This window comes from Lampris incognitus, chromosome 2 (assembly GCF_029633865.1).
Source record: "Lampris incognitus isolate fLamInc1 chromosome 2, fLamInc1.hap2, whole genome shotgun sequence".
NCBI lineage: Eukaryota > Metazoa > Chordata > Actinopteri > Lampriformes > Lampridae > Lampris > Lampris incognitus.
Window position 1 is genome coordinate 115,807,350 of NC_079212.1, and position 21,726 is coordinate 115,829,075.

The 21,726-nt window shown below is 43.2% G+C and overlaps 1 protein-coding gene across 1 annotated transcript in view; it reads right to left on the bottom strand.

Annotated features, from left to right (window-relative positions):
* plxnb1b (plexin b1b) overlaps positions 1–21,726 on the bottom strand; it is a 71,014-nt gene that overhangs the window by 33,638 nt on the left and 15,650 nt on the right. Inside the window, exons 5-15 of the mRNA XM_056301354.1 lie at positions 18,597–18,729; positions 16,230–16,386; positions 10,484–10,592; positions 8,459–8,567; positions 6,850–7,812; positions 5,383–5,517; positions 5,052–5,174; positions 4,539–4,632; positions 3,941–4,107; positions 2,981–3,132; positions 352–457 (exon numbers count right to left, since the gene is read on the bottom strand). Of these exons, the coding sequence (XP_056157329.1) occupies positions 352–457; positions 2,981–3,132; positions 3,941–4,107; positions 4,539–4,632; positions 5,052–5,174; positions 5,383–5,517; positions 6,850–7,812; positions 8,459–8,567; positions 10,484–10,592; positions 16,230–16,386; positions 18,597–18,729 (2,248 nt within the window). The remainder of the gene's footprint in view (positions 1–351; positions 458–2,980; positions 3,133–3,940; positions 4,108–4,538; positions 4,633–5,051; positions 5,175–5,382; positions 5,518–6,849; positions 7,813–8,458; positions 8,568–10,483; positions 10,593–16,229; positions 16,387–18,596; positions 18,730–21,726) is intronic.

A 21,726-nucleotide genomic window follows, 5' to 3' on the forward strand; every position in this document is an offset into this window, starting at 1 on the left:
ATTACCACCATCTCCTCCACTCACTCACACAAATGAGCCGAAGATTAATGCCAAAACGGACAATTTCAGATCCCTAATAAAAATGACCTTTAAATCTTGTCAAGGTATCACCCTTTGAACTGGATTGAGACGTATTATTCAGGTGCTCTAGCTCTAATTATTGTAAAGCAATCCAGAAATGCAATCTCTTCTAGGAATTAAGACTAGCTGCTCTAAATAGGATTGCATTGTTTTCTCAGCATGTAAAATGTAAATGGGATTAAAGATAAAGGCAACCAATGAATATTGTGATATATGTTTTGCTATATTCTGCTGTTATTGGGCTTCATACTGTTGCATTTTGTTTATTACCTGGTAACTGAATCTCTGGGCAGACAGTCCGAACTCTCCCCCGCTCACTTTCACAGACACTTGGCCCACCTTCTCTCCACCACTGGCCCTGGTCCGGCACACGATCCTGGAGGACAAAAATGATAGGTTTGGTTGGTTTTCTTTATAACATGAACACTCACAAAAAAACATGTGCTCGCACATGAAAACAACCTTGTGTTATGCTGCTGTCCAGTGTATTGCAGCTCCAAAATACAATTTTTTGATTTTGAGACACTTTATCGATCCCAGTAGGGAAATTATGCTCTGCATTTAACCCATCCTAGCTGTGTAGCTAGGAGCAGTGGGCAGCCACTGTGCAGTGCCCAGGGACCAACTCCAGTTCGTTTTGCCATGCCTCGGTCAAGGGCACAGACAGGAGTACTAACCCTAACATGCATGTCTTTTTTAATGGTGGGGGAAACTGGAGCACCTGGAGAAAACCCATTGCAGACATGGGGAGAACATGCAAACTGCACACAGAGGACAGCCTGGGATGACCCCCAAGGCTGGACAACCCCGGGGTTTGAACCCAGGACTTTTTTGCTGTGTGGCGACAGTGTTAACCACTGCACCACCCATTTCCTAAACGTAGGGGTTTCTGAAGAGGGGTTACTTTGACTGAGGATTTTCTGTCTCACCAAATTTTAAAAGTCCTTATGTTGACAGAATGAACATGAGGAATCTGCTTTGTTGGCTTTTTGAGAAAACTCACTTATATTCCTGTCAATTACAGTGTGGATACACATGAGTGGAGAGGAGTGAAATCCACACATTGAAATTTATGCAACTACAAAGCATTTACACAAATTCAGGAAGTGATACCATGATTTTAGCTTATTTTTTTAGCTGTCATGTTTTTTTTTCCAAACTCCAAGAAGAGACATGTTTCAAATTTGTCATATGGAAAGTATGTTTACACTTATTCTCATCATGAAATGCTTGTTTTGCTAGCTCAACACAAATCCATGTACTTGATTCAAAAAGCATATTTAAGTAACTATTTTTTCTAAACCATTAGGAAAACATAGCGTACGTTGGTAAACCATTACTTACGTCTATGTACAGTATGTCTAGACTACATTTTAAAGAGAGCATTCAATATTGCAGATGCACAGACATGAGGTTTCTTTATAATAAAAAAAAGACTTTTCTTTTAATCACTCCAAAACATTTTTGTTAAACACAACCCTAGTAAGGCGTTTTGCGGCATTGGTATTAAACATTATAATCCACACATAAAAAAAGAGCCAGAACTCAGCCAGCACTCCAATTTGAACTTCGTAATATTGTCACTTTGGACGTTTCGGGCAAGACGCTCTTCTTCAGCATGTAATCTGGACAGAATACATGCTGAAGAAGTCTTTTGTATGTTTTACTATATATATGGCCTAATTTCTATCTTTCAAAAAAATCTTTTATATTGTTGGCTGATTATATTGAGCAACATGAGCGAACGTCTAGGCCATTGGAAGGCCAGTTGGCAGTTTTGCTAATGCATTTGTCTTAGTGGGGGAAATAACTAGGGTTTGCATTGTTTCAGCCTGTTGAGCCGGTGGTTTGAGCACATGACCACAGGTGTCAAAGGCGATTTTGTAATTATTTCTAAGTGGAATTAATGAGGTAAAATACCAGCATTCACAGGTCTTATTTATTGTGGGCAAAAATGAATGCGTTTCAGTTAAAATCCATCATCAGCATTTTAGCTGAAACACATTCGTTTGTTTTGATCCTCTCCACAATCGTGCACTGTGCGTGCTTCTACTTTTCAATAATGAAATAGTTTGCATACTGTTGCGATTTTAGTGTGTGTATGTCTGTGTCTGTGTATATGTGTGTGTGTAGCAGGGTCATCAATCTGACCACTGAAGGCCCAGTGCAAGACCTCATGGTCCGCTACAGCAGTAAACATGAAAACAAATATGAAGGGCAAATCTTGACTATGACGAAATTTTTACAACCACATCCGACGCAGTGACAGATCATGATTAATCATTCTGAACAACCAATGATGCAATGTTTCAACACATGAATCATGAAAACTGTTTTCACATTGCCAGTCATAGTAAACAAAGAAATGTGGCCAGATAAAATCTCAAACAAAACACATAACAGCTCTTTCTTTTTTTGCGGATTTCCCCCCCTTTTCTCCCCAATTGTACCCGGCCAATCACCCCACTCTCTGAGCCATCATGGTCACTGCTCCACCCCCTCTGCCGATCCGGGGAGGGCTGCAGACTATCACATGCCTCCTCCGATACATATGGAGTCGCCAGTCGCTTCTTTTCACCTGACAGTGAGGAGTTTCGCCAGGGGGACATAGCGTGTGGGAGGATCACGCTATTCCCCCCAGTTCCTCCTCTCCCCTGAACAGGTGCCCCGACCGACCAGAGGAGGCACTAGTGCAGTGACAAGGACACATACCCACATCCGGCATCCCACCCGCAGACATGGCCAATTGTGTTTGTAGGGATGCCCAACCAAGCCGGAGGCAACGTGGGAATTCGAACTGGCGATCCCTGTGTTGGTAGGCAATGGAATTGACCGCTATGCTACCCGGACACCCCATAACAGCTCTTTCTAAACCACCAACGTCACACCCCATGTGTACCTGGAGGAGATCTCGTAGAGGCTGGAGATGACTGAGCAGGGCACCCCGGCCACAGTCACAGAGTGGAGGATGTCCTCAGCCTTTTGACCCAGGTTGGAGCCTGAGATGGTCAACATCGTTCCCCCTTCCAACAGGCCCGATAGAGGCTCAATCTAGGCAAAGAGAAGGCAAAGACAAATGTTTTAGAAAAGACAGTCCCGCTCACATGACTTTGGTATATTTGCCAATACTTTTCCATCAGGTGATGCGATGACATTCGGCTGAAAGGTGAGTGAATTGATAGGAACACACAGCCAACATGTGTCCCGGCTGAGTATTGATGATCAGACTTAAGCAGAACTTGATCTCGAGGGATTTCTCAGAGCAGTCATGCTTTTCAGTGAAACAGAGGCTAGATGGAGCCCAAGAGCTGCTTTTGAGTTGAGGTTGGAGGTGAAGGATGTAAAGGTTACAGCACTGACCCAGTGACCAAAGGCTCTTCATTTCAAATGTCTGGACTTCATGAACCCTTAAAGGACAATTCATTTTTTTTTTATAAACTAGGTCTTATTTTTGTGGTATTTCCCCCATTGTGCTTATAATACCATTTTACTCATTGGCTTAATTTTGGACATTTTTAGACACAGGACCACTGCTAGACACAGCTTCTACACAAATCTGGCAGTGTTTCACAGACAAACAGAAGACAACTCAGTGTTATGACTGCTAATGGAGTGTTACCCCCACAACAGACATAAAGAGATAATGCTGAAAATTGTCATTGTTTCCTTTTAAGTTCACATGGTACAGTATGGCCCTCACCCAACTTTCCACATCTCCTATTCACAACACTGATTCTGCATACTACCACATGCCTTCAAGGTGGGGATGCTGAAAACAAGAAGCTGCAACCCCCTACCTCCTCCCTCCTCCTCCCTTCCCCAGGGTTAAAGCGTTGGGTGATGAGGTTGTAGCACTCACAGTGTGTATGACCGGCGCAGGGCACGTCTGCTCTATGGGCTCACTACAGGAGTCTGAGTAGAGGCAGCTGGCCTCAGTCCCGCCACACCACACACAGCCATACTTGTGGTCCGCCGTGTGACAGCGGCTGCAGTCTGAGCGGCCCACTGTACAGTTGTACAGAGTCACTGGATGGGAGACACACAGAGCAGAAGGAGATTAGAAGGAATAGTAGCAATAGGCAGTGATTGGGAAATGAGCACGCATGAATTTGGGTGAATTTGCCAGCATGCAGTTGTGCATGTGTTGAGAGTAAGGGGCTGCGGTGGGATGGGAGTCAAACGAGATGTAGGGAGACTCTCACTACAGCGTGTTAATGTGTCAATGACTTCTGGATTTGGGAAAGAGTGAAAAATGAGCTGTATGTTCAGAGCAGAAAAAGACAAGAAGTAAGATAATCAGAGGGCCACTGAAGATGAATGTACATTTGCACTCAGCTAGCAATATGCACTGGTCATTGAACAGACTAGACTAAACCTCACTGGACCAGAATTAGACCAACAGATAAACAATACAGTAGAAGAAAAAAGTAAAATCAAATTGAAACTGTCAACCTTACCATATAGACCAGTGGCACTGTCCACATGGAAGGTGTCCCTCCTCTTCACATACACCACGGCATTGTATTCTTCCACAAGAGCTGAGTACGAATACTGTCCAAGAAATAAAAATAGGTTGGCTCTCAAAGAATCTCTGCTGGTCAGACACGCATTTGCGAATTACAGTATCAAATGTGGCATTAAATTTGACATACAAGGCATTTAGCGTCATGTTGAGATAGCCATCATTCGGAAAAAAAAAAGAATTAAAAAAACCTGGTTTGCTTAAACATTACCTAAACACTTCTAAACCTATCAAATATCAAAAAAACAAAAACAAATCATGAACAATTTTCTGCCAAAAAAGCAGAATAGAGTATAATAATAAACTGTAATAAAATATACTCATGTAATATTGAGCAATGAATTTGTCCAAAATTCATATATTACTGGTTTTGGTTCAATTAGGCTATAATTAGTCTATTTCTGAATGAATAAGAGTCTGTGAAATAATCTGTTGAATAATCTCAGACCTTGTGCAGTTGACAGGTAATGTCAAAGAGAGATGGATTCATCTCGTCCATCTCCACATAGGCATCCACCACCACGGTCTGCCCTTCGATCACCAACACACACTCATAATCCAGCTCTTTGTCCTGAACACCACAAACCCAATAACAATTGTTTTGTTTCAGAGAATCTCTTATCCACGTCATCTGAGCCCACCCCTGTCTTGTAGGCTAGTATGTGTGTGTGTGCGCGTGTGTGTTCATTAGGGTGAGGCTGTCTACACAGGCAGGTATATGTTTCAAAGTGAAAGTGCACAATGTATGTTTTCTGTACTTGAGCTTGCCGTTATTCTACCTGGTACAGGTGCAGGTTGCGTGCCAGTAAGGTTATCTTCCTTTCCACTTTGACTGGTAAGAGAGGTGAACCTTGGACCTTTTCAACACAGGGACAAGCTGAGGATCCCCAGCTCACATAGGAGCCCTCGTCCCCCTGAATTCCACACACAATGTCACAAAATGGCATAAACACAGGAAAACATACAGAATCCTACCCTTTCCTCCCTCATAAACTGGTATACGGAGACAGCAGCATTGCTGTTACAGATGTAGGCATGCCCTCTCAGAGGAACTCAGGAAAGCAAATAAATCTGGTTCATCTTTTAAATAAAACCCCTGAAAAACAACTAATTTTTATACATAGGCATGCTGGTAAGCCCATTTTATGGTTCCATATTCAAATTTTTTCCTCCATTTTGTCCACAAGTTCTTGTTCATTTCTCATTTCTATTGTTATTCTTGTTCTTTATTGTTTTTCAATGTACATTATTGGTTCGTGTTTTATAAAGCGTTTTCTTTTTTTTGGACCCCCCCCCCTTTTTTTTTCTCCCCAATTGTATCTGGCCAATTGCCTTACTCTTCCGAGATGTCCCGGTTGCCACTCCACCCCCTTTGCCGATCCGGGGAGGGCTGTAGACTACCACATGCCTCTTCCAATACATGTAGAGTTGCCAGCTGCTTCTTTTCCCCTGACAGCGAGGAGTTTCGCCAGGGGGGCGTAGCGCGTGGGAGGATCACGCTATTCCCCCCAGTTCCCCCTCCCCCCCGAACAGGTGCCCCGACCAACCAGAGGAGGCGCTAGTGTGGCGACCAGGACACACATCCACATCCGGCTTCCCACCCACAGAAACGGCCAATTGTGTCTGTAGGGACGCCTGACCAAGCCGGAGTAACACAGGGATTCAAACCGGCGATCCCCGTGTTGGCAGGCAATGAAACAGACTGGTATGCTACCCGGACACCCCATATTCAAGGTTTTAACATTTTGCCATACTTTATATCTAACGTTCATCTTTAATTTTTTGTCACAGAAACTAATGGTATGATGTGAAGTTTACAAGGGGATCACTGGGTGCGATTGCATGTAGCTAGTCCACTCATTTTCTCCAGGAGATGGACCTTCTAGTTATTATCATTACTATCCCCCCAAATTAAAGCTGATTTCAAAGTGAGCTTTTAAATGTGATACTCACCTGTTATCATGGTCTATTAAATCATGAAGCACGAAAACATTGAAATACAAAAAAAAGCAAAACTGCTGGTTTTTTAGAGCAAGTTTCCAAAGCAGAAGCAAAAACAGCAACACAGAAAGTGAAACAAGGTTAAAAAGAAAAGAAAAAGAAAACAGTAGGGGAATAGAGGCAGAAGGAGGACAGAGCAAGGTGTCAGGTGTCAGAGGAAGGGGTTTTTACACCACATCCAGAAAAAGAGTGGAGGTGAGCGCAGAGGCTGCTGAGGTTCGGGGGGCAGAAGTGCTGCAACTCACCGGGAGGAAGGCTTCTGCCATGTCATACTGGTAATCCAGCTCTGAGTCTGCATCAAGGAGGCGAGGGTAGGCGGGGGGGGCATGGTCTTCCTCCCCGTCACCTGACAACACAGTTGCAGCTGAGAAGGTGGCTGTGTCATTTTCACCCGCGCTGATCTCTGAATTGTTGTCGACTTCCTCCTTCGGCACTGCATGAACATCCAAGTTGGAGTCCGGGCTTTGGCTTCCTGCCTCAGTGTAGGGTTGGGCCTCCTGTGGGGGCAGCGGGGAGGGGGCCTGCGTCAGGTCTAGGTGGAAGGCGGGCTCGGACTCGGCTGGCTCCCCCAGAGGAAATGGGGTGGGCAGAGAGTAGCCCGAGAAGCCCTGGGTGGCGTCTGTCGGAGGCTCTTCCAGGGTCAGTACCTCCTCCGCTTCCTGTGTGCTGCTGGAATCCGTCACCACCTCCAGTGGCGGCGGCTCCATGGCTGGGATCATGAGGGGGATGAATGGCTGTCTATCATCTGCAGCAGTGACTGGCGCTGACTCCGTTACCTGGGCAATCTCAGCATCCACAGCAGTAACTGGGACCCCATCCACGTCACTCTCAGACAGAACGACCAGCTCCGCCGTTTTAGTCTGCTCCTCCATCTCTTCTGTGGCGACCTCTGGTGGTGGGATGGTGGTGTGAGCTGGTGTGGTCGGTGGTTGTGGGGGCAGAGTGGTGCTGGGTGGTGCCGTTGGCTCAGGGCTTGTGGTTGCAGGTAGAGTGGTGGCTAAGGACTGGGTTGTAGGCGCCTGAGTGATTGCTATAGTTGTAGGGGCTTTGGTTGTTGCTGTTGCTGTCGTTGTCGAGGCAATGGTTGTGGGTGTGGTCATGGTGGTAGTTGGCAGCGGAGTGGTTGTTGGGTTTAGCGTTGTAGTAGTAGGGGCGTTGGTGACTCTAATGGTTTTGGATGTGGGAGGAGCTGAGGTAGGGAGTTTAAACTGAGAGAGGAAGAGAAGAGAGGAGGATTGGAGAGAAGAGGAAAGGAGAGGAGAGAAGAGAAAAGGAGAGGGGGCCAGAGGCCAGAGGAGAGGAGAGGAGAGGAGAGGAGAGGAGGCCAGAGGAGAGGAGAGGAGAGACATGTGGAGAGGTGAAACAGAAATAAAAACAAATGGGTAAGGACAGATGGAAACAACCCAAAGTCAAACCGATAAACTCAAATGTGAAGCGTAAGACAAATCCCAGGGTTATCATATTACCACTGATTATGACTCATGCACCCAATCATGCAGGTGAAATGGAAATGATTATTTGTTAAAAAATATATATACCTGTCTTGGAATATGTAGAGCAGTGAAAATGGTGAAAAATTAAAACATTTAATCTGAATGAGGAACCCATGAAACATGTGCACCTACTCACCAGTTTTTTTTTAATTATTTATCAGTGTCAAGTGTCTACAAATTCTCAATGTGATATAAGTGAATGTCTATTTTGTCTAACGCCTTATAAACATTCAAGTCAAAAGTAGACATCTGTGGGGGTGTCCATATATTCTTATTCTAATATCTAAATGACTGTTTCATTAAAGCTGATAAATGTGTCTGTAAAACCGAGATGGGCTGTGTGCTGTGTGTTGTATCTTACATGCTGGTTGTAGATAATAACACCTTCCTCACAAGTGGGCTTATGAGTGCACGAATGCTGGTGGACGCACCAGTTACAGCCCCATCGACTCAGCACACAACCATGGCAACTGGAGACAGGGGGACAAAACACGGATGTGGTGGGTTACCAAAAATCAGATCTGACATTTTAAGATAAGATATAACATGATTTGATATAAACTTGCTTAAACACGAACATAACGTGACATAAAATTGAAAGGATCAGTTTAGCACAAAAAAAATCAAATGCGATGGAGGAGAGAGAAGATAAGCAAGGTTAAGATAGCTAGTAAAGGTAGGAGTGGAGGATAGAGAGGTAGATTATACATAATAAAGTACTGGCTTTTTATCTGTAAGGAGAGCGAGGGAGGGAGTGAGGGAGCTTATGCCACACAGTAATCCAATTGCTGCCAGTCTGCCCCCATTGGTAGGAAAGGTTAGTGCTGTAATTTAATTTGGCCTTGGTTTCTTATCAGTGTGGTGAGAAGCGTGCTTCTTGGCAGCGAAGGGAAGAAGGCCAACTGAGTTGACACACATGGCAACACAACCAAAGAAATTACTGGGCTGTACACAGTTAAAATACCACATTAAGGTACGAAACAGCACTAAGATCTGGATATACCAAACTGATGGACTTATGCTGCACTTTCTCTGCTGTTCACCTGGCTAAAGATCCCAAATGTTATCCCCAAGCTTAGTGAGTTTGTCTTATTGTAGGTTTTTTTCAATGTAACCCTGCTATAAGGAGCTGGTATGTGTCATGTGACAAGCCCATGTGGCGATGGGCAGAAATATAGAAAGAGTACATGGTAGGAAACTGAATTTAATCATGTGTATGGAAGACTTTTTGGGCAAAGTCAACACAGTGATATGGGATAAATCAAAGATTGGTAAGAATGAGAAATTACGAAAGGAAAACTATGCAGAGAACAAAGAAATGAACAGACAGAGCAGGCAGGATGAGAGAAAGACAGAAAGGACAACCAGGATTAAAAAAAAAAGAACAGAAAAGCGATCCATAGATACACCCATAGATACACAAACTAAAATTCAAAGAATAGAGAAGAACAGAGTCGTAGAGTGCAGTACCAAACACACCACAACAGCATAACATATCATACCATACCATAACATAATATAACATAACATAACATACCATAACATAACATAACAGCATAACACAGCACAACACAACACAGCATAACATAACAGCACGGCACAACACAACACAGCAAAATATAACAGCACGGTACAACACAACATAGCATAACATAACAGCATGGCACAACACAACACAACATAACATAACAGCATGGCACAACACAACATAACATAACAGCACGGCACAACATAGCATAGCATAGCATAACATAACATAGCATAGCACAACACAACACAGCATAACATAACAGCATGGCACAACACAACAGCATAACATAACAGCATGGCACAACATAGCATAGCATAGCATAGCATAGCATAACATAACATAACATAACATAACATAACATAACATAACAGCATGGCACAACACAACACAGCATAACAGCATGGCACAACACAACATAACAGCATGGTACAACACAGCATTACATAACAGCATGACACAACACGGCATAACATAACAGCATGGCACAACACAGCATAACAACGGCATGGCACAAAAAAAACACAACATAACATAACAAAACAGCATGGCACAACACAACACAACTTAACAGCATGGCACAACACAACATAGCACAGCACAACACATCACAACATAACATAACATAACAGCATAGCACAACACAACATAAAATAACACAACAGCATAACATAACATAAAATAACATAGCAACATAGCATAGCATAGTATAACATAGCATAACATAACGTGACAAAACATAAAGCAGAAGATAACAGTACAGAGCCTGAACAAAAGAATAAATATGTAAGGGGTTTGACAGGACAGAGGAAAGAAAAGAGCGACAAGAGAAAAGATTAATCAGTAACAGGAACTCACGGCATGCTGCCAGACAGCTGCTTGACAGCTGTACAGTCATAGATGGTGAAGTCTCTCTCCGTGACAATGATATCACCAAAACGGAGACCCAAGGTGACCGTGACAAAATCTGGGGAGGAAATTAACAGACACAGAGAGGAAACCAATGGGGGAGGGGGGGGGGGGATAAGAGAGGAAACCCATGGGGGGGGGGGATAAAAGACAGGTGTTTCGGTCACTGACCTTCTTCAGATGCACAAAGATCTATAACTGAAACCTTGCATTAAACTAGTATTTAAAAGCTTTATTTTTCTGCGTGAGGATATCTTTCATCCTAACTTTTGAGTTTTTCATTCTGCACCTGAACCCTTGTCAGACTGGATATGCACACCCATACCTTTTTTTCTTCTTGAAAAATAAAAGGCAGAAAAAGTGCATGGCAACATCTTGCTTCTCTCTGTCACAGAGGCTACTAGCAAATAAGTGAAAATATCTGGCTAGACTTATCACACTAGCTTCAGAAATGGAGTAAGTCTTAGCTAACTCGGTGTTCTTTTAAATACGGTGAGGAAGGAACATCAGAGAAGGTTTGGCGGGGATAGCCATAACATTCATGCAGTCTGTGTGCACACCCCCACCATTCTTTGAGGAGCCCAGACATAAACAGTGCAGTCTCTAGAGTGCAAAAGCAAAGCTAGAAATCTTGGTGTAATCATGAACAGTGATCTAAATTTTAAGAGCCACATCAATCATCTCACAAGGTCAGCCTTCTACCATCTTAAAAACATTTCAAAACTAAGGGGCTTTCTATCAAAATCAGACTGTGATAAATAATAATAATAATTATAATAATAATAACTCAATCTTATATAACGCTTTTCTAACACTCAAAGTCACTTTACAATAAATGGGGTGAAACAGGACAACAGATAAACATAGCACAAACATACAGGGGTGGATGGGGGGGGGGGCTACAAGAGGGAGAAGCGGCAGCCACACACAACACCAGCAGTACTCTGATTTAAACTGATACAAAAGGGCAAGAAAAACAAAAAACAACAGCACTGTGGACGTTGATTTTCTGTAGGGGTTTACTCCCGTAGCCTATTCCTCTCTCCCCCGAGGTATCCACTAGGCAGTGGCACAATTTAACCCATAGCTGGGAAAATTAAATCTATTCATTTATAACAAGTAGACTAGACTACTGCAATGGACTATTCACCGGCCTCCCAAAATCAGCTGTGTGGCAACTACAGTTAATTCAAAATGCGGCAGCACGTGTTCTCACTGGAACTAAAAAGTATGAGCACATTACACCTGTTCTTAGATCTCTGCATTGGCTCCCTGTCAAAACTAGAATTTACTTTAAACTTCTGTTAATTGTATACAAGCACTAAGTGGCCTTGCACCACACTATATAAAAGACATGCTAATTACTTACAAACCAGCAAGAAGACCATTGCCATTGGACCTAATGGCAGTGGTCTTTTAACCATCCCTTGTGCTAGGTCTAGAGCAGGGGAAGCTGCATTTTGTATTTACGCCCCAAGTAGATGGAACACCCTGCTCGAGGACCTGAGAGAGGCCCTCACACTGGACACATTTAAAAGCAGGTTAAAAACCTTACTTTCTAAAACAGCCTACAGCTAAGTTCATAGTGTGTGTGTGTGTGTGTGTGTTTTATATATTTTGCCATTTTTATATATTCTGCTCTCTGATTGTTGTTACTTCTATTTAATCAGTGTTTATGGCACTTTTATTTATTTTACTAACTCAATTTTAAACTTGTCTGTACTTTTATAAAATTGGCCTGTACTTTCATTCTTTTTATTTGGGGGGGGTTATTGTTTTATTGTGTGAAGCACTTTGTGTTACATTTGTTTGTATGAAAAGTGCTATACAAATAAAATCTAATTGACTGATTGATTGATTGATTGATTGCAGGGTTCAGGGCTTGGTGGTCTACTGGAAGCTCAGCATGTGGGGAGAAGCCTGGAAACATGTACACTACCGTTCAAAAGTTTGGGATCACCCAAACAATTTCGTGTTTTCCATGAAAAGTCACACTTATTCACCACCATATGTTGTGAAATGAATAGAAAATAGAGTCAAGACATTGACAAGGTTAGAAATAATGATTTGTATTTGAAATAAGATTTTTTTTACATCAAACTTTGCTTTCGTCAAAGAATCCTCCATTTGCAGCAATTACAGCATTGCAGACCTTTGGCATTCTAGCTGTTAATTTGTTGAGGTAATCTGGAGAAATTGCACCCCACGCTTCCAGAAGCAGCTCCCACAAGTTGGATTGGTTGGATGGGCACTTCTTTGAGCAGATTGAGTTTCTGGAGCATCACATTTGTGGGGTCAATTAAACGCTCAAAATGGCCAGAAAAAGAGAACTTTCATCTGAAACTCGACAGTCTATTCTTGTTCTTAGAAATGAAGGCTATTCCATGCGAGAAATTGCTAAGAAATTGAAGATTTCCTACACCGGTGTGTACTACTCCCTTCAGAGGACAGCACAAACAGGCTCTAACAGGTACTATTTAATGAAGATGCCAGTTGGGGACCTGTGAGGCGTCTGTTTCTCAAACTAGAGACTCTAATGTACTTATCTTCTTGCTCAGTTGTGCAACGCGGCCTCCCACTTCTTTTTCTACTCTGGTTAGAGCCTGTTTTTGCTGTCCTCTGAAGGGAGTAGTACACACCGGTGTAGGAAATCTTCAATTTCTTAGCAATTTCTCGCATGGAATAGCCTTCATTTCTAAGAACAAGAATAGACTGTCGAGTTTCAGATGAAAGTTCTCTTTTTCTGGCCATTTTGAGCATTTAATTGACCCCACAAATGTGATGCTCCAGAAACTCAATCTGCTCAAAGAAGTGCCCATCCAACCAATCCAACTTGTGGGAGCTGCTTCTGGAAGCGTGGGGTGCAATTTCTCCAGATTACCTCAACAAATTAACAGCTAGAATGCCAAAGGTCTGCAATGCTGTAATTGCTGCAAATGGAGGATTCTTTGACGAAAGCAAAGTTTGATGTAAAAAAAATCTTATTTCAAATACAAATCATTATTTCTAACCTTGTCAATGTCTTGACTCTATTTTCTATTCATTTCACAACATATGGTGGTGAATAAGTGTGACTTTTCATGGAAAACACAAAATTGTTTGGGTGATCCCAAACTTTTGAACGGTAGTGTATATGGACAGGGAGACCTGCAAACAACACTTCACTTCACACTTTCTGACTAATTTGTGCAATCTTTTGACAGTACTCCTCTTCTCTCAACATGAACAAAGACTCACGGGGAAGTAGCGTTCTATTTCTATGGTCCTGAACGCTGAAATAGTCTCTATTTTGAAGTGATGAAAACACCTTTTAACTATGTCTTTAGCTAGCACGGCTGACCCTCTACTTTCTTAATAGCTGCTAATCTGCTGCTGATTGAATACGGGTTGTCATGTCATTATATTTCCTTTTTCTTTCATATTTTCTTCACTAGTCTATTGAGATGTTATTTGTCAATTCTTTATCTATTTACTTTGAACTTTGTTATTTCTACTTTCTGTTTATCCCACCCCCCCTTTTTGTTTGCTCTATTTGTGTTCATCTTGTATCCATACTTAACTTTTTATCTGTGCATTTTGACATAATGCACAGATAAAATGCATAAGTGCATTGCATTTGGATGTAAGAAATATGCTTGCAAATAAATTTTTGATTGGTTGGCTAATTGATTCAGATTGATTCATTGATAGTGAACAGGGACCAACTGGACAGTAAAAAACAATGTATGTTACTTTTGAAAAGGTGGATGTTCATGTCACAATCTAATCCATATATGACTTTGAGGCAGTGCTTACAGACCCCTCAGATCTGTCTCCTGCACATATTGAGTTGGGCAGGTCCTAACCCTCTTTTAATGAAGGTAAGACATAGGCAGATCCCTAGATAATGCCTGGGCTATGCAACAGTCTTCTTTTTTGTGTGTCTTTGTACAGCTAAAGCCTCCAAGCTGCCTCCGCTAACCCCGGCACCCTGAGAACCACAACAGGCCTAACGCTCCAGGAATGCTGGGATGGGAACCAGATAGAGAAGGGTTGTTTGGGGTTGGGAGTGTGTGAAGATGGCAGTCGGATGGCCACTTGGTGTGTGTGTAAAAGAGATTATGTGTATGGAAAAAAGTGTGTTTGTGTGTGTGTGTGTGTGTGTGTGTGTGTGTGTGTGTGTGTGTGTGTGTGTGTGAGTGAGTGAGTGAGTGAGTGAGTGAGTGAGTGAGTGAGTGAGTGAGTGAGTGAGTGAGCGAGAGAGCGAGAGAGAGCGAGAGAACATGACTGTGTATGGGAAAATGTGTGCGTTAGTGAGTGAGAAAGAGAGATTAGTGTATGGGAAAAGCGTGTGTGTGTGTGTGGGAGGGAGAGAGAGAGAGAGAGAGAGAGCGAGAGAGAGAATGTGTGTAGGAGTAAGTGAGGGAGTGACTGTATGATCCCCGATTTATGCTTCGGTGGCGAGGTGGTGATGTACTAGCTAGCCATAGTTCTCAGCAGCTTCTGCACAGCTACACAGAGTGCTCCACTAAAGCCACTGCTCCCCTCCTCAAAAATGTAACTATGTATAGAGGTTACACAGATACGCGGACACCGCAAGAAATGTGATTGGTTTGCTTGGGTCACTTAAATGGTATTTCCTGCCAAGTGTTTTCAGTGCTTGCAGCTGGCATTTCATCCATCTCTCACATCAGGTGAACAAACAACGAATTCCCCGTCCTCCTGCATCAACATCTTCCATGGTCTTCCAGACCATCTCCTCTTCCAACATAATTTTCATCCATCCATTCATCCATCCATTGTCCAAACTGCTTATCCTGCTCAGGGTCACGGGGATGCTGGAGCCTATCCCAGCCTCTTTTCAAAAATGGCAACAAAATTAGCTATTTTTGTTCATCTAGCAAAGCCATTTTCATTGTAAACCTTCTCTTCACAGCCAGTTACCAGTGAATGTGACTATAAACACAACAACTTCAAGTTTTTCTCATAGACAGGATACACCACACTGACATCATGTTTTGTGGCAGTGCTATAATGGTCAGTGGGTTGATAAATAAATCCCTACACTGTAAGCATCTACATCATGGGGCTCTACGGTGTATCAACACTGTCACCTTGATGTGGAAGCATAAATCAGAAACAAGTGAGTGAGAGAGACACCCACATAGAGAGAGAGAGCGAGAGCAGTAGAATCCAAACGTAGATACTAGATATTACTTCATGCTAGCAAGTGATATCTGATTGTAATCTGTGTCCATGTCTCTGTGTGTGAGAGACCTCCATGAAATTTTCATGTGCAAGCACACTAATCTTTTTTTTTTATCACCAAAGATCTGCGTTTAAATGAAATGCTCTGTGGATGATAAACAATTTCTTAACCCCAGGTCACCAGAGGGCATAAAGCAGCCCACAGATGCTGAGTGAATTAGATGAGGGGGTGGCTGTTTGCTCAATAGAGATTACTCCCTGCTGTGTAACCTGGCTTAGGAAAGAGGATTGGACTAGGCTGTATACATGGGAACAGAGGGGTGTGTGTATATTGTCGGTTCGGGCATGCACACATACACACACAAAGAAATAAAATTGAAGACTTTGGCCAAATCATACACTGTTTGAGTTCAATCCAGCTATCAAAAGCTTTGTGTTCATCTCTAAGCTCCACCACCACACAGTCTCTCAAATAGCCACATCTACTAAATGCCCAAAATGCACTAACCCTGTCCCGGTGGCACCATTGGCACCTTGTGGGTGTCTGGGGAGCGGCAGGTCACCCCCATTTCTGTGATGGTAGCGGAACTCTGGCTGTCCTCAAAAAAACAGGAGTAAGACTCCCCCTCCTCCAACTCTGGAAGGCCTGGGACAGACAGCGAGATCTGAAGGTGAGAGAGAGAGAGAGAGAGAGAGAGAGAGAGAGAGAGAGAGAGAGAGAGAGAGAGAGACAGAGACAGAGACAGAGAGAGAGAGAGAGAGAGAGAGAGAGACAGAGACAGAGAGAGAGAGAGAGAGAGAAAGGGGGGATGAAAGGAAAACAGTCAGGGGATAGAGAGCATATTAACACAGACTCAACTAGATCCCACCGGGTAGAGTTACACATGGGAATATCTAAAGATATAGAGGAGACTGGGAAGTGTTGTGCACCACTCTTTCTTCCATTTACATTTCCTGGTCACAACACAAATCATAATCATGATCAATTACTTCTCATTCCAAAGAAAAGAACAGAGTCATGCCCAGGAATGCATTTCTCAGATTTTTAGGTTTCAGTGTAAATATGGAGTTATACACAGCTTTGTCAAGAATGTGCACTTCTGACAACTTGCCAGTGGGATGAGTTGTCAGGATGTGTGGTAAACGGTCACTTTGCAATTCTCCTCAAGTAACACAACCTACGCATTCTGACTCGTTATTGTAAATTCAAAATCGAAAAGACAAATGGAACTAATCTGGTTGTCATCACAAGGATTAAGAAACTGACACAGCCACACCCCAAGATCACCTCGGTGTAACAAACACAACACTATTTTGAAGAGTTTTAACTGATAGCATAAATACATACAAACATTTATGGCTTAAATGTTGAATGGAAACCATCATGATTTTCTCCATTATCTCTAAATGCATATTGTGAGAATGACACCGCATTAGCAGCCATAATACTGAGCAGTCTTCTCTGTGTTTGAAGAAAGAAGAAGAAGAAAGCCACATTGTTTTGACATTGCACAGGTTACAATGAAATTTGTTCTTTGCATTTAACCCATCCTATTGTATAGGAGCAGTGGGCAGCTGCAGCACCTGGGGACCAACTCCAGTTCTTCTTTCCATTGCCTTGGTCAGGGGCACACAGGTGTATTAACCCTAACATGCATGTCTTTTTGATGGTGGGAGGAAACCGGAGCACCCGGGGACAGACACGGGGAGAACATGCAAACTCCACACAGAAAGGACCTGGGATAGCCTGGGGTTCGAACCCAGGACCTACTTGCCGTGAGGCAACAGTGCTGCCATCAGCCATCAATGTTGTGTCATCCAGTGATGTCACTGGCAGACAAACAGTCAACATGAAAACCTAATTCCTGGTTTGCCTATAGGATGTACTGTTTAAGAAAATGTGAATAACACTGTATATCTGTATTATGTAGTACTGTAATTCACATTATCTTATACAGCTGTATGTAATAATAACATTAATAATAACAACAATAATAATAACAATAACAATAATAACTATTTACATAGAACTTTTCAAAACAGAGGTACAAAATGCTGTACATACATAAAGTAAATTAATAAAAGTCATGGGGAAAAGTAAAAAGTGTCAGTTAGTAAAGAAAAAATTACAGGGGCAATTACAAATATAAATATAAAAACAATGAAAGGAATAAAAAAAAAACAACAAAAAAAACAAACCAGGATTAAAATAAAAATTAGAAGCAGCTTTGTTCAGGTGTGTTTTGAGGAGTGACTTAAAATGGGGCACCGAGTCAGCATGCCTGATCTCCTCATGCAGGGCAATCCAAAGTCTTGGGATTCTTAACAGCAAATGCATGAATGTAGAGTTGTTACTGGCATTTTCTTACAATGAAGCCTATCAGCAAACCAAGAAGTTTTCACATACACTGACCGACAGTTTTCTGCACCATACTCGTGGCATTTCAGAGATGCACAGAAGACTGCTCAGTATTATGGCTACCAATGGGAGTTGTATCCCTGCGCATGCACGCACGCACACACGCATGCACGCACACACACACACACACACACACACAGAGTATGCATACATATGGCTCTGTTTGATGTAGGTGTGCCAAAGAACAAGCATTGACAGTACTGCTGACAGTTGTTAGTGTTGGCTCTGTCTGTCTGTCAGTTATTCAATGCTGATAGGGGAGCTGGTACACCGAAATCAAATGGAAACCATCAGTAATTTCATTAGCTGCAGCTGTGTTTATCCTGCTAGGCTAACATCACACAGTACCAAGACCAGCCTGGCAGGTTTTTAACCTGTAGATGTCAGCAAACTCACTAAAATGGTCTGGGGTTGAGTTTCTCTTTAATGTAGCTACCTCTGTATGTGTAACCTTACCGTCCTGGTCTCCTCCCTGCTGATGTTAGAGGGATTGAGGGACTGGATGGCCAGACATTGCTGCTCCATGTCAAAACTCCACAACCACTGTCCCGGCTGGGCGCCACGCGTGCACTCCGACTGCAGCACACACCTGAAAGGACGAAGTGGTTAACATGTTGAATTCACTCAGATGTTACCTGGCACATTGCTGGACTACTGATGCATGCCAGTTAGAGGTCTGCAAGCCCATCAGGTCATAACATGCTGTGTCAATTCAGGCCGGGCTCGGGCCTTTTTTTTTTTTTTTTTTATAGATCAGGCTCGGGTCAGATTCAGGCTCATTGAACTTCCTATATATGTGCAGAGCACACATAGCCCACTACAGTGCATCCGGAAAGTATTCACACCCCTTCACTTTCCCCACATTTTGTTATGTTACAGCCTTATTCCAAAATGGATTAAATTCCTTTTTTTCTCTCATCAATCTACATCCAATACCCCATAATGAAGAAGCAAAAAAGGTTTTGTAGAAATTTTTGTAAATTTATTGGCCCTGCACGGGCCAAATACCCCAAATACTGTAGGACTAGGTCTCTCCACCTCTCTCTATTTCTCTAATGTTTAGTCCTGTTAAGGTCAATGCCATTAAAAGTTTTCATTAATTAAACCTGACGCACAATGAGTAAATATGATAAAACACTTCACTTGACAATCACTTGAAGGAATTAAACAAGTTCACAGGTTGCTCTTTGGAGGATCCTTTATTTTTGTTCTGTGTTTTCAACATTTGTAAGAGATATTGTATTTAATATAATTTCTATAGTTTTACTTTGTTAAAAACAATAAATGGAAACCATTAACAGATAGCTGTTATGCTATTTTTTCTTTATGCAGAGTTAAGCATGTCTTACCTAAATTGGATTGTTTTTACTAACTTTAATGTACTCCCAGCGTTCACTGTACGACTATGTTATGCAGAAAAACACAAATATGAGATGGAGAATTGGTATTGGCAGATACTAGATGACTCTGATCGGAGGCACAAAAAACCCCAAACTTGGTTGGGAAATCGTTTCATGCAACCTAAATCTGTCAATCATATATTTATTGGGTGTCCGGGTAGCATAGCGGTCTATTCCGTTGCCTACCAACACGGGGACGCTGGTACGAATCCCCGTGTTACCTCCGGGGACATCCTACAGACACAATTGGCTGTGTCTGTGGGTGGGAAGCCGGATGTGGGTATGTGTTCTGGTTGCTGCACTAGCACCTCCTCTGGTTGGTTGGGGCGCCTTTGCGAGGGGGAGGGGGAGCTGGGGGGAATAGCGTGATCCTCCCATGCACTGCGTCCCCCTGGCAAAACTCCTCACTGTCAGGTGAAAAGAATTGACTGGCAACTCCACATGTATCAGGGGAGGCATGTGGTAGTCTGCAGCCCTCCCCGGATCAGCAGAGGGGGTGGAGCAGCAACCGGGACTGCTCAGAAGAGTGGGATGATTGGACGGGGAAAATTGGGGGGGGGGGGTCATATATTTATTGTAGATGCATTGTGATCTCCAACAAGCTAGGGAAGCAAGAGTAAAAGGAGGTGAAGGAAAACAGAAAAGGACGAGGGAGGTTGATAACCCTTTAAAATCTAAAGCCATTCATTACTCAGATATAACCAAGTAATAAACGAGTTGAATGGAGATGTAATGGGACTATGATGACTAGTAATTACAGCTATCATGGCGGCTTTTCTAGATCTCCAGTTTGCTTCCTTGTCATTGTAATGTGATGTTAAATATAATCTACATCATCAAGTGGTGTATGGGATAAATTCACAAATCACATTGTGACAAACAAGTATTCTGAGTCACTTGTGTTGTGGGGATAAAAGTAATTAACAATCAAACTTGAACATAAGGTGGATATTCAATGTCGAACCATTGTTACCATGGTTCTGTTACTAGGGAACCAGTCAATACAGTAGACTCTCATCTATCGTACACGTTCACACATCACTCGATAATTCCCAGCATGACGGACGGCCTGTAATTTAAAGGGTTCCTGGGATGTTGGCGAGGACAGAGCACAAAGTGTAAGAGGGAGAAACTTGGGAGGAAACCAATCTCAAAGTAATGACGATCTACCTCGGAAGTTGTTGTTCAACGAGTCCGGCCAGACTGGAGGAGAACAACATGGAATAAATGAGGAGAGAGGGGATTTGAGTGAGGGATAAACAGGTTGGAGGGAGGAACAGAGGGGACAGGTGGCTGAGGTAAAGAAGAGAGAAGAAGAGGAGAGAGACAGATGGTGAGGGGAGCTGTGCACTTTTTATCAGATCTCAGAACCCCCCCCCTGCCCCCCACCACCACCACCACCACCTAGATCACACTCAAAAAGGCCTTTTTAAGATCCATTCCATCCATTATCCAAACCGCTTAGCCTGCTCTCAGGGTCACAGGGATGCTGGAGCCTATCCCAGCAGTCATTGGGTGGCAGGCGGGGAGACACCTTGGACAGGCCGCCAGTCCATCACAGGGCCCACACACACACACACACACACACACATTCACACCTAGGGACAATTGAGTACGGCTGATTCACCTGACCTACATATCTTTGGACTGTGGGAGGAAATCGGAGCACCCGGAGGAAACCCACGCAGACATGGAGGGAACATGCCTTTTTTAAGATGACTTGGCAAAAACACAGGTCCAAACTAACACATATGCCAGCGACTGTCAAGTCAAGTCAAGTCAATTTTATTTGTATCTCACCTGCTGATGCTTCATTAAAAAAGAAAAGGACGCATGTCCAGGTAGTGTAGCGGTCTAGTCCATTGCCTACCAACACGGGGGTTGCCGTTTCGAAATCCCGGGTTACCTCCGGCTTGGTCGGGCATCCCTTCAGACACAATTGGCCGTGTCTGTGGGTGGGAAGCCGGATGTGGTTATGTGTCGTGGTCACTGCACTAACACCTCCTCTGGTTGGTCAGGGCACCTGTTCCAAGGGGGAGGGGGAACTGGGGGGAATAGCCTCATCCTCCCATGCACTCCGTCCCCCTGGTGAAACTCCTCACTGTCAGGTGAAAAGAAGCGGCTGGCAACTCCACATGCATCGGAGGAAGCATGCTGAGCACACCCAGATGCTCCAGAGCAACACA